The sequence below is a fragment of the Stegostoma tigrinum genome, chromosome 5, assembly GCF_030684315.1.
Source record: "Stegostoma tigrinum isolate sSteTig4 chromosome 5, sSteTig4.hap1, whole genome shotgun sequence".
Lineage (NCBI taxonomy): Eukaryota > Metazoa > Chordata > Chondrichthyes > Orectolobiformes > Stegostomatidae > Stegostoma > Stegostoma tigrinum.
In genome coordinates, this window is record NC_081358.1 from 5,004,103 (window position 1) to 5,017,480 (window position 13,378).

A 13,378-nucleotide genomic window follows, 5' to 3' on the forward strand; every position below is an offset into this window, starting at 1 on the left:
GTAGGAGATGGGGATGGGGCTTGAGATGGGAGGAGGGGATTGGTGAGAGGAGCAACAGGTCAGGGAGGCAGGGACGAACTGGGCTGGTTTTGGGATGCGGTGGGGGAAGGGGAGATTTTGAAGCTTGTGAAGTACAAATTGATACCATTGGGTTCCCAGGCGGAATATGAGTTGCTGATCCTGCAACCTTCGAGTAGCATCTTTGTGGCACTGCAGGAGGCCCAGGATGGGTGTGTTGTCTGAGGAATGGGAGGGGGAGTGGAAATGGTTCGCGACTGGGAGGTGCAGTTGTTTGTTGCGAACCGAGCGGAGGTGTTCTGCAAAGCGGTCCCCAAGCCTCCGCTTGGTTTACCCAACGTAGAGGAAGACACAACGGGTACAGCGGATACAGTATATCACATTGGCAGATGTGCAGGTAGACATCTGCTTGATGTGGAAAGTCTTCTTGGGGCCTGAGATAAGAGTGAGGAGGGGATGTGTAGCACTTCCTGCAGTTGCAGGGAAAAAGTGCTGGGTGTGGTGGGACTGAAGGGGAGTGTGCAGCGGACAAGGGGGTCCCAAAGAGAATTGTCCCTCCAAAAGGCAGACAAGGGTGGGGATGGAAAAATGTCCTGGGTAGTGAGGTCGGATTGCAGATGGCGGAAATGTCAGAGGATAATGCGTTGGATCCGGAGGTGGGGTGGTATGTGAGGAAAAGGGGGATTCTGTTTTGGTTGTTATTGCAGGGATGGGGGTGTGAGGGATGAGCTGGGTGAAATGCGAGAGACACTGTCAACTACGTTCTTGACCACTGCAGGGTTACGAAGTTGCAGTCCATGAAAAACAAGGACATCCGGGATGTGCGGGAGTGGAATGCCTCATCCTGGGAGCAGATACGGGGGAGGTGAAGGAATTGGGAATAGGGAATGGAATTTTTGCAGGAGGGTGGGTGAGAGGAGTTGTATTCTAGGAAGTTGTGGGATTCGATGAGCTTGAAATCGACATCAGTTCCTAGCTGGTGGCCTGAGATGGAGACAGAGAGGTCCAGAAAGGTGAGGGATGTGTTGGAGATGGCCCAGTAAACTTAAGGTTGGGATGGAAGGTGTTGGTGAAGTGGATGAACTGCCGGAGCTCCTCTTGGGAGCACGAGGCAGCGCTGATACAGTCATCAATGTAACGGAGGAAGAGGTGGGGTTTAGGGCCAGTGTAGGTGCGGAAGAGGGACTGTTCCACGTAACCTACAAAGAGGCAGGCATAGCTTGGGCCCATGCGGGTAGCCATGGCCACCCCCTTTGCCTGTAGGAAGTGGGAGGAATCGAAAGGGAATTTGTTGAGAGTGAGGACGAGTTTGGCTGAGCGGACGAGAATGTCAGTGGAGGGGGACTGTGGGACAGGAAGAAGTGGAGGGCCTTTAGGCCATCTGCATGGGGAATGCAGGTGTATAGGGACTGGATGTCCATAGTAAAGATGAAGTGTTGGCGACCGGGTAAATGGAAGTTCTAGAAGAGGTGGAGGGTGTGGGTGGTGTCACGGACATAGGTAGGGAGTTCCTGGACCAAGGGGGAGAAAATGGTGTCGAGATAGGTGGAGATAAGTTCGGTGGGGCAGGAGCAGGTGGAGACAATGGGTTGACCAGGGCAGTTGGGTTTTTGGATTTTGGGAAGGAGATAGAACTGGTGGTGTGGGGTTGGAGAACGATGAAGTTGGAGGCCTAGGGTGGGAGGTCACCTGAGGTTGATGAGGTTGTGGATGGTTTGGGAGATGGTGGTTTGGTGGTCAGGGCAAGGGTCATGATCTAGGGGGCGGTGGGAGGAGGTGTCAGAGAGCTGGCCCTGGCCTCGGCGATGTAGAGGTCAGTGCGCCAAATTGAAACTGCACCTCCCTTGTCTGCGGGTTTGTTGGTGAGGTTGGGGTTGGAGCAGAGGGTTGCACGTTCTGTGGGGGAGAGGTTGGAGTGGGTGAGAGGGGTGGAGAGGTTGAGGCGGTTGATGTCTCAACGGCACTTGGAGATGTAGAGTTTGAGAAAGGGTAGGACCCCTTTGGGTGCTGTCCAGGAGGAGGGGGTCCATTGGAGGTGGGATGAGGGGTCAGTAGAGGGAGGGTTAGGCTCAAAGTTGAAGAGGTAAGCATGGAGATGGATGCGGTGGAAAAACTGTTCAACGTCCAAGTGTGGTCGCTATTTGTTGATGTGTTGGTGGAGGGGGACAAAGGTGAGCCCTTTACTGAGGACTGACCATTCGTCCTCAATAAGGGAGAGGTCGGGGGGACGGTGAAAATTCAGCAGGGCTCAGTGTGGCTGTCTTTTCTGGGGTTGCTGTCTGTGGGGGCGATGGGCGGAGCGACGTCAGCGGTGGGCCATGCGGCATTGGCAGTGGGCGGAGTTGTGTCAGCAGTGGTGGCGGAGTTGGTACCTGGATTCATGTGGGAGTTTATGAGCCAACTGATGAAATATTAATCAGTGTTCACCAGTTGTCTAATTGTCAGGGTGAACAGCTCAGGTATGGAGGTTTGCAATAGTATGAAAATGTGATGCCTCGTGAACAGGAAAGCTGGCACAGACCATTGGGGTCACTGTCTGTTATCAGAGGGAAGTTAAACAATGGAAGCCCTTTCACTTGAGGAATAGAGCTGTGTTTGGTTATTCTTAATGCATTACAGTTTCTGAGGCCTACATCACATTGATTCCAGCAGTTCGGGAAATTCCACAGAATGTTGTTAAACCTTCCTGAGGATGGTTAATGAAAAGTTGCTGCCCTCCAAACAGTACCACTTTTGAGATCACTGCAAGTAAATTGAATGTTGAAAGAGAGAGAGGGTGAGGGAGAGACAGAGAGAGACAAAATTTTAGAGACACAGTGCTGTTCAGTGCTAAAGCCATTTCATGGTTTGCTGTGATGTTTGGCTCTAATTCTCAATTTAACCATTGGCGCAGGTCTCCATTAGTCCAATATCTGTTCACGCAGCTCCTCAGAGATTCAGATACCATGCTCCGTTCCTGCAAAATCCTTTGGCAAAAATGACTCTCTCCTCCTCTTGTTACAGCCTTAATTGGTTCGCCGACCATCTAACCATTGTACCTCATGCTTTGGAAGCCCGATATGTCCATTCTCTGCTTAGCAATTCTGAACAAAAGGAGCTCAAGAAAACCATTGTACAATAATGTAAACCACTGAAAACAAGTAGACTCCACAAAATTATTTAACAATAAAAATTTATCCTAAACCGATAATAATCTGGTCCCCAATCACTCTAGCAGCCCGAAACTTACCTTAATGGACAGCAATAACCCTCCTATAATTATTTCTGACTTCACTTCTTGACTGATTTATTGAGTGGATTTAGAAAGGTATATGTCAGCTTTGTGTGATCACCATTTTAACCATCACCTGATGATGACCTGATACAGGGGCAGAACACACAATGATGTATTTGAATGAGGTTTGTGTATGTTTCTCATCTTTGAACCTACCTTGTGTTGTGTTACCTGAAAGCAATGCTTTGGGCTGAAGCAGCATCCTGCATATATGAAGAGCACAGCTATTTCACAGCCAATTTACTTGCTCTGATCTGTATAACTTTACTTTTTTTCTTAATCAGAAATCTACTTTTTGACAAATCCCCCACCTCCCTCCTCAATATCCTCACCAAGAGCAATCTGTGACTGAGGAGGACAGCATGCACAAAAGCAGGTCAATGTAACTCTCTGATAATAAAATGTGAGGCTGGATGAACACAGCAGGCCAAGCAGCATCTCAGGAGCACAAAAGCTGACGTTTCGGCCCTGGACCCTTCATCTGAGAGGGGGATGGGGAGAGGGAACTGGAATAAATAGGGAGAGAGGGGGAGGCGGACCGAAGATGGAGAGAAAAGAAGATAGGTGGAGAGAGTATAGGTGGGGAGATAGGGAGGGGATAGGTCAGTCCAGGGAAGACGGACAGGTCAAGGAGGTGGGATGAGGTTAGTAGGTAGATGGGGGTGCGGCTTGGGGTGGGAGGAAGGGATGGGTGAGAGGAAGAACCGGTTAGGGAGGCAGAGACAGGTTGGACTGGTATTTGAATGCAGTGGGTAGGGGGGAAGAGCTGGGCTGGTTGTGTGGTGCAGTGGGGGGTGGGGACGAACTGGGCTGGTTTAGGGATGCAGTAGGTGAAGGGGAGATTTTGAAACTGGTGAAGTCCACATTGATACCATTAGGCTGCAGGGTTCCCAGGCGGAATATGAGTTGCTGTTCCTGCAACCTTCGGGTGGCATCATTGTGGCACTGCAGGAGGCCCATGATGGACATGTCATCTAGAGAATGGGAGGGGGAGTGGAAATGGTTTGCGACTGGGAGGTGCAGTTGTTTATTGCGAACCGAGCGGAGGTGTTCTGCAAAGCGGTCTCCAAGCCTCCGCTTGGTTTCCCCAATGTAGAGGAAGCCACACCGGGTACAGTGGGTGCAGTATACCACATTGGCAGATGTGCAGGTGAACCTCTGTTTAATGTGTAATGTCATCTTGGGGCCTGCGATAGGGGTGAGGGAGGAGGTGTGGGGGCAAGTGTAGCATTTCCTGCGGTTGGAGGGGAAGGTGCCGGGTGTGGTGGGGTTGGAGGGCAGTTTGGAGCGAACAAGGGAGCCACGGAGAGAGTGGTCTCTCCGGAAAGCAGACAGGGGTGGGGATGGAAAAATGTCTTGGGTGGTGGGGTCAGATTGTAAATGGCGAAAGTGTCGGAGGATGATGCGTTGTATCCGGAGGTTGGTAGGGTGGTGTGTGAGAACGAGGGGGATCCTCTTAGGGCGGTTGTGGCGGGGGCGGGGTGTGAGGGATGTGTTGCGGGAAATACGGGAGACGCGGTCAAGGGCGTTCTTGATCACTGTGGGGGGAAAGTTGCGGTCCTTGAAGAACTTGGACATCTGGGATGTGCGGGAGTGGAATGTTCCCATTATCTCTGATACCAATGTAACTCTCTGTTCAAATTCTCTTATAAACCACAGCAAACTTTGACTTCCACCTGCAATGAGTGTAACAAGGTCAGCCACATGGACATCATAGAACAGGAGTTCCCTAATTGGGCTGTTAACCTGGTCCAATCAGGGAGCCCTGGCTGACAGATAAGGACAGGAGCATCAGAGGCTCTGTTCACTCTGAGAGCTGGCACTAAGGAAGCTGAATCAGTGGTAAGGACTATGCACATGTAAATAAACGGCGGCCTAGTGATGGGACACCAGCCTCTGTGGAGTTAATTTATTACGCAAAACCATTTATAATAAGAGAGATGAGATTAAGAGCTCAATGGATGGGAGTTATAATTGATTATTCAGTAGACATCACTCCATACTAAAACTCCATCACATTACACCGCATTCAACATTTTGTTTTAACACTTACAATTCTGCCATAAAAATAAACTAACCTCACATATTCCTGTACAGAAATGTTCTGCATTCCACTTGGATATAAATTAGCTGTTCGGGGTGTGAAAAGAATTGCAAATTACTTAACTGAGTAAAGATTTCAACAAAGTTTCTGACATGAATTTACTTGAATATATTATGAGCATTGCGCAAAATATCCCACTGTACAGACGGTTGTTGAAAGCAATTTGTTTGACATGGAAGGAATTTAATGCCTTCCCAAAGGCTTGTTTGGTGGCACAGGATATTTAAATTATGCAGGGATACTGGAGAGAGAGAGAGAGGAGACATTTCCACATCGATTAAATCTGTGGCGGATAGCCTGTTGTTTTGATTCCCATCGTGCAGGATTATTAGTGGACTTTCTGAGAGCCTCCTTGCTCCTTTGCCCTTGCTTCCCACCCTCCTCAACCCCGTAACATTTCTCAAGCCATCACTCACCTGTGACCTGGCATCCAGCAATGTACCTGGCTCTGAATAGTTGTAATACCAGCATCATCCATACCCTCCCATTCAATAGCATTGCTGGCTTCTGATTGGCAAGCAGCTCCTGGACAGTGGCACCTCCAACTCTGGAGTCCTTGATGTGAGAGAAGACCCACTGCTGCCAAGTGAAGTGTCAGTCTGGCACTTAATATGGTGAGTGCTCCTTAAAAGAGCCATGAAGGGTTACCCTTGGCCTTCTGGTGAGAGCGCTGCCACTGTGCCCACCCTTCCTCTGTCTGCCTGCCACTTCCCTACTGCAATCCAAAATTGCAATTTGCATTGGCAACGTAAGAGGGAATAAGCTTGAAGAAAATTAGTCATGCCCTGAGTTTCTAGCTGCAGTTTTCAAGTCCTAACTTGGTCCTTTGACAGGACAAATTAAATTTATGCTGTTCCAAAGACAGGGCTGAGCATTGATATGACTTAGGAAAATCAGTCAGTTCTGTCAATACTGCAATAATGATTTGTTGCAACAGAAATAAAACAACAATTCTTGTTTTCTTTTGAAGAGAGGACCCGTTTCTTGTTAGAGGCATCCTGCACTCCATGTAAGATCTCATCTAGATAACCATGATTGGGCTGCTCATGTTCAGAATTGCTTCTTTAACTATGCATAGTGTGCAAATTGGTTTAAAATCCTAAAATGCAAGTCCATTAATACGGAGGAGAAAATCTTTCTCCTTGGCATTTCAAACAAATGCCAGGCAGCATCTGTGTCCTGGCGTTGTTTTTGATTGGGGTAATTTGATGGCAAGTAGTGCACAAAGGGGTTTGCTTATCATGTGGTGCCTGACTGAGTCATATAGACCAGGAAGGCTCCAAAAGAGTTATGGCATCGCAGAACTGCAATGGCCAAATCAAGGCAGCTTCACTCTCACTTGACAACGAAGTGAAGCCAATTTCGAGCTGAAGTTCCCATCTTGGGCTGTTATCCAGTGATGCTCAGGGCACTCTGGAATCTGTTAGCCATTAATGAGATGGGCTGCTCTTTGTTATTACAGAACAAGATCAATAACCTATTGCATTGGCTCAGAAATAAAGAATGATAAATTAGTCAAGATACCAGTGATGTCCTGGCTGGTAGCCTTCCTATCATTGTTCAGAGCATTGAGTTTAGAAGTTGGGCTGCTCAAGACATTGGTGAGGACACTTTTGGAGTACTGTGTACAGTTCTAATCACCCTTCCATAGGAAGAACAATTTTTAATTGGAGAGGGTTACGAAAAGATTAGCAAGGATGTTGTCATTACTGGAGGGTTTGGGTTAGATGGAGAGGTTGGATAGATTGGGACTTTTCCACTGGAGCATAGGAGTTGAGGGAAACCTTATAAGTGTTTATAAAATCATGAGGGTCAGAGACAAGGTGACTAGCAAAGGACTTTTCCCTAGGTAAGTTCAAGGCAAGCAGACAATACTTTAAGGTGAGAGGAGAAAGATTTAAAAGGGACCTGAGGAGCAACTTTTACACACAGGGAGTGGTTGGGACATGAAATGAACTGTCAGAAGAAGTGACAGATACAAATACAGTTACAACATTTAGAATCTGAGATAACAAGGTGTAAAGCTGGATGAACACAGCAGGCCAAGCAACATCGGAGGAGCAGGAAGGCTGATGTTTTGGGCTTTTTCTGAAGAAGGGTCCAGACCCGAAATGTCAGCCTTCCTGCTCCTCTGATGCTGCTTGGCCTGCTGTGTTCATCCAGCTCTACATCTTGTTATCTCAGATTCTCCAGCATCTGCAGTTCCTACTGTCTCTGAAATATTTAGAAGACACTTGGAGAGGTACATAAATAGGAAAGGCTTAGAATAATATGGGCCAAATGCAGATTTAATTTGGGAAACTTTTCAGCATGGATGAGTTGACTCCTTTTAAAACTTTATAAGGTCACCCCTCATCTCCCACGCTCCAGTGGAAAATGTCCCAGCATATCTAGCTTCTCCTTCTAACTCAAACCCTTCAGTACTGGTAACATCCTTGTTAATCTTTTCTGAACCCTCTCCAATCAAAAAATATCCTTCTGATAGCAGGGCAACAGGAACTGGACACTGATTCTGCGCTGTATGACTCCATGACTCTATCATGGCCCATGCACACAGCCTTTCCATTCAGAATTCATCTCACACCATAGAGGAATGCAGCTTCCTGCTGGTGGAAAATGTTGTGCACATAGCCACTACATCATGCTTTGCTCAAAGCAACACACATTCCTGCAGGGATCCGGTCTTTGCAAACAAATGCAAGACATTCAACCCTTGCGCCTTTTTTGAATCTTCACAAGCTTGGGTAGCCTACAGATCTCCAATAATTTCTCTCCAGACTATCAACCAGAGTTGACTTATCAACCAAAGAGTAACACTTTCTGCAATAGCATGTGCTGGGATTATTTGAAGTTTAGTATTTTTGCATTTGATCTGATGAGTATGAAATGAAAAGACTCAGTTAAATTAAGTAGCAACATCATTGGACTCATAATGCAAAGTGTTAAGTTAATGATTTGGGGATGTAGGCTCAAATCTTACCATAGCCATTGATGGGGATTAAATTCAAATTATTAATAATTTCAATTAATGAGTTTAGAACTGAAAACTCATTTCATTAATGGTGGCCATGGAACTATCAGCGATTTTCAGAAAAATCCAATTGGTTCACGAATGTCATTGAGGAAAGAAATTTCTCTGGCAGGTCTGTGACTTCAATATTGTTGACTTTGATCTGAAATGCTCAAGTAAGGCTATTCGTTCTTGAGGCCTATTAGGAACGAGCAATAAATGCAGAAATATTTAAATACCATGAAAGGATAAGAAAAAAGAAAGTTTTGTTTCATCTATAACCAAGAGTGTGCAGCTATATGGTCAAATAGATGCTGGGTGTGTTGCAAAAGTTAAAACAAGTAATCTTAAAATAATGTACCCTTAAATAATTAGTCAAACAATTTTTCAAGGAATGAAAGTACCCTGTGTAATTTCATTCAGATCCTTCTTCTTGACTATACATGGGTGGGTGCAGTTTTCTCCAACAGGTAGTACCAACCATCAGAAAATGATAAGGAGATAAGAATGCACAGAACATTGGGAAAAATATATTTTTGATCTTTACTACCTGAACCACTACATAACAGGCAGGGCTGGGGTGGGTCTGGTGAAGGGGCGTGGTGGTGGTCTGGGCGAAGCAGACTTGACTTGCGGAGAGGGGAAACATAAATAGTGTGCCTCACCTTCGACACCCAGCATCAAGTCATCTTCCGCACTGTTCATCCTGCTCATCACACCTGATGGCACAGACAAATGATCAGACGTTACCATGTCATTGTAATTTAATGCTTTACTCCCAGAAATAGTTGAAAATAAATGATGCAAAATAAGAGATAACAAGGTGTAGAGCTGGATGGACACAGCTGGCCAAGCAGCATCAGAGGAGCAGGAAGGCTGACATTTCAGGCCTAGACCCTTCTTCAGAAATGGGGGAGGGGAAGAGGGTTCTGAAATAAATAGGGAGAGAGGGGGTGACGGATAGATGATGGTTGGAGGAGAACATAGGTGGGGAGGAGAGAAACCAGTCAAAGAGGCAGGGATGGGGGGATAGGTCAGTCCAGGGAGGATGGACAGGTCAAGGGGGCGGCTTGAAGTGGGACTTCAATCCCAACATCACCATATAACCCGCGGACAACGGAGGCGCATTTGCAGTTTGGCGCACTGACCTGTACATCATCGAGGCCAGGCGCCAACTCTCTGACACCTCCACCTTCCACCCTCTGGATCATGACCCCACCCCTGACCACCAAACCATCATCTCCCAAACCATCTACAACCTCATCACCTCAGGTGACCTCTCACACAGCCTCCAACCTCATCGTTCTCCAACCCCGCACCGCCCGCTTCTATCTCCTTCCCAAAATCCACAAACCTGCCTACCCTGGTCGACCCATTGTCTCCGCCTGTTCCTGCTCCACCGAACTCATCTCCATCTATCTGGACTCCATTTTCTCCCCCTTGGTCCAGGAACCCCCCTCCCACATCCATGCCCTCCAAAACTTCCAATTCCCTGGCCCCCAACACCTCATTTTCACCATGGACATCCAGTCCCTATACACCTGCATTCCCCATGCAGATGGCCTAAAAGCCCTCCGCTTCTTCCTGTCCCGCGGACCCGACCAATCCCCCCCACCTCATCTGCCTAGCCGAACTCTCCTCACCCTCAGCAATTTCTCTTCCGATTCCTCCCACTTCCTACAGACAAAGGGGGTGGCCATGGGTACCCGCATGGGCCCAAGCTATGCCTGTCTCTTTGTAGGTTACATGGAACAGTCCCTCTTCCGCACCTACACAGGTCCCAAACCCCGCCTCTTCCTCCGTTACATTGATGACTGTATCAGTGCCACCTTGTGCTCCCATGAGGAGCTCAAACAGTTCAACCACTTCACCAACACCTTCCACCTCAATCTTAAGTTTACCTGGACCATCTCTAATACCTCTCCCTCCTTCCTGGACCTCTCTGTGTCCATCTCTGGTAAACAACTGGAAATCGATATCCATTTCAAGCTCACTGACTCCCACAGCTACCTAGAATACACATGCCCTCACCCACCTTCCTGCAAAAATTCCATCCCCTATTCCCAATTCCTTCGCCTCTGCTGCATCTGCTCCCAGGATGAAGAGTTCCACTCCCGAACATCTCAGGTATCCTTGTTTTTCAAGGACCGCAACATCCCCCCCTCAGTGGTCAAGACCACCCTTGACCGTGTCTCTCACATTTCCCCGCAACTCATCCCTCATAATCCCTCCCCGCAATAATAACCAAAACAGAATCATCCTCCGACACTTCTGCCATCTGCAATCCGACCCCGCAACCAAAGACATTTTTCCATCCCCACCCTTATCTGCCTTCCGGAGAGACCACTCTCTCTGCGACTCCCTTGTCCACTCCACACTCCCCTCCAGCCCCACTGCACCCGGCACCTTCCCCTGCAACCGCAGGAAGTGCTACACTTGCCCCCACACCTCCTCCCTCACCCCCATCCCAGGCCCCAAGATGACTTTCCATATCAAGCCGATGTTCACCTGCACATCTGCCAATGTGGTCTATTGCATCTGCTGGAACCATTGTGGCTTCCTCTACATTGGGGAAACCAAGTGGAGGCTTGGGGACCACTTTGCAGAACACCTATGCTCGCCCTAAACAATTGCACCTCCCAGTCGCGAACCATTTCAACTCCCCCTCCCATTGCTTAGTCGACAAGTCCACCCTGGGCCTCCTGCAGTGCCACAATAATGCTACCCGAAGGTTGCAGGAAAAGCACCTCATATTCCACTTGGGAACCCTGCTGCCCAATGGCATCAATGTGGACTTCACAAGCTTCAAAATCTCCCCTCCCCCTACTGCTTCCCAAAACCAGCCCAGCTTGTCCACACCTCCCTAACCTGTCCTTCCTCCCACCTCAAGCCCCAGCCCCATCTCCTACCTACTAGCCTCATCCCGCCCCCTTTACCTGTCTGTCATCCCTGGACTGACCTATCCCCTCCCTAACACCCCACCTCCACTCACTTTTACTGGCTCCATCTCTGCCTCTTTGACCTGTCTATCTCCTCTCACTTAGCATCTCCTCTACCCATCTTCTATCCGCCTCCCCCTCTCTCCCTATTTATTTCAGAACCCTCTCCCCCACCCACATTTCTGAAGGAGAGTCTAGGCCTGAAACGTCAGCTTTCCTGCTCCTCTGATGCTGCTTGGCCTGCTGTGTTCATCCAGCTCTACACCTTGTTATCTCAGATTCTCCAGCATCTGCATTTCCTACTCTCTCTGATGCACAATAAGATATTGCTTCTGTAGCTTTGCAGCAAGTGGTACAAACAGTCCAGTTACAGCTTTTGTTAACAATGTTATAATTATTCCAACAATTTCTCTTCATACAGTTATGGGCTCATAGCATTTAGCTATTTGACTGAAACTCAGCTGTAGTTTATCTTCATCTCATAATAGGACATGTTCTTCAGACAATTTAACACCACCAATGGAGGAATTTAAAGCCAGAATATTGAATTCATAATATGAATGAATGAATTGAACAAGCAGGAGATTAATTCAATAAAGGGAATTGAAATAAAATAAATGCAAATCAATTGCTTTAAAGTTTATCTTTAAATGTTGCTCTTCATTTCCTTTACTTTAGTTCTGAATGGCATAGTTATCTTTGGCAAAATTACAGACAACTCCCAGATCTCTTCGTCACATCTTAGGGAACAAACACTGTTGACATTCTAAATGGCTACAGACTTGATTGTTTCTGCATTCTTTATTGTCCTCAATCTATACTTTTCAGAAGGTTAGTCATCCCATTGTGGACCAGACCAAATCCCCTCAAAATGCATTCAGAAGATAGCCTAGATTCTAACTTTTTCTTATTTTAAAGGCAAGGGCCAGGCATTGAGCTCTAGATGCAATTTGATTGGTCAAACTACTAAGCGTTAAACAAAACACATTTTATCATAAAATCCAACAAAAGAAAGAAGAAATTGGAATAATTTATCTCAACTGGAAAACTTAACAGGATAATAGATTATCTAAGTATTATTTAAATAGTAACTGTTTAAATAAATAGTAAATCCCACAAACACACACTTGGCAAATGCAATTCAGTAAGATAGATTGTCTCCCACGCAATTCTCCAGTTCAGGAGGAAAAACATCAAGAGAATAACAGAGAGAGAGAGAGAGAGAGAGAGAGAGAGAGAGATAGTAGCAGGGTGAGATGAACTATAGCTTCCAAATCTAGCTTCAAGATCCCAGCAACTGTTACTGAAAAACTGAAACTAAAACTCCTGGCTCTGTGGGAATTGTGATTGGGGGAGTCCTAAACCAGGGCTAGGCCATTTAGGACTGGGTTGTGGAGAAATTTCTTCACCAAGAGCACCAGAGCCTGGAGAATCCTTAGCCACAGAAAGAAGATGAAGCCAAAACATCAAATGCCTTCAAGGAGGAGTTAAATAAATTTTTTTAGGATCCAAAGAGTACAGGGAGAAGGTAAAAACAAGGCTCTGAGTTGAATGATTGAACAGCAGATTAGGCTCAAAGGGCCGAATGGCCTACTCTGCTCATTTTTTAAAAAATGTGCCTTTTTTGTTTATGTAGGAGCCCAAGAATGTCACTGTTCAGCACCTTTTTCTTGGACCCTGCTGAGTCCATTAAAAAGGTAATAACACGAAGCAGTTATTTCCTTCGTTCCTTCGTCATAGGTTAATCAGTTTCTTTAAGGAATTTAAGGTTTTTGCTTTTTTTTCTGTGATATAATATGATTAGTTTGGCTTTAAATCTCTTGTTGGCCAGCCAATGTGGATGAATGAGACCACAACCAAGGCATATTCTATGCATGGGCCACCTGCTCAGTATGGCTCAGATCAGGAGGTGAAGGTTGTTTTCAAATCCCACCTCATCTCAGTTCTCCTCGTTTCTATAATCTCTGACAGCTCTGCAATCCCCCTCACACCTCTCCAAGCAAAGTTTCCGCATTGCTCCAATTCTGGCCTGC

General features: G+C 46.8%; 1 protein-coding gene across 4 annotated transcripts in view; it reads right to left on the reverse strand.

Annotated features, from left to right (window-relative positions):
* Positions 1-13,378, reverse strand: part of itprid1 (ITPR interacting domain containing 1) — a 147,488-nt gene that overhangs the window by 91,184 nt on the left and 42,926 nt on the right. For all 4 annotated transcript variants that reach the window (XM_048529826.2, XM_048529827.2, XM_048529824.2 and 1 more), the window contains 2 exons: positions 9,072-9,125; positions 5,371-5,422 (listed from right to left, as the gene is read on the reverse strand). In XM_048529826.2, the coding sequence (XP_048385783.1) occupies positions 5,371-5,422; positions 9,072-9,125 (106 nt within the window). The remainder of the gene's footprint in view (positions 1-5,370; positions 5,423-9,071; positions 9,126-13,378) is intronic.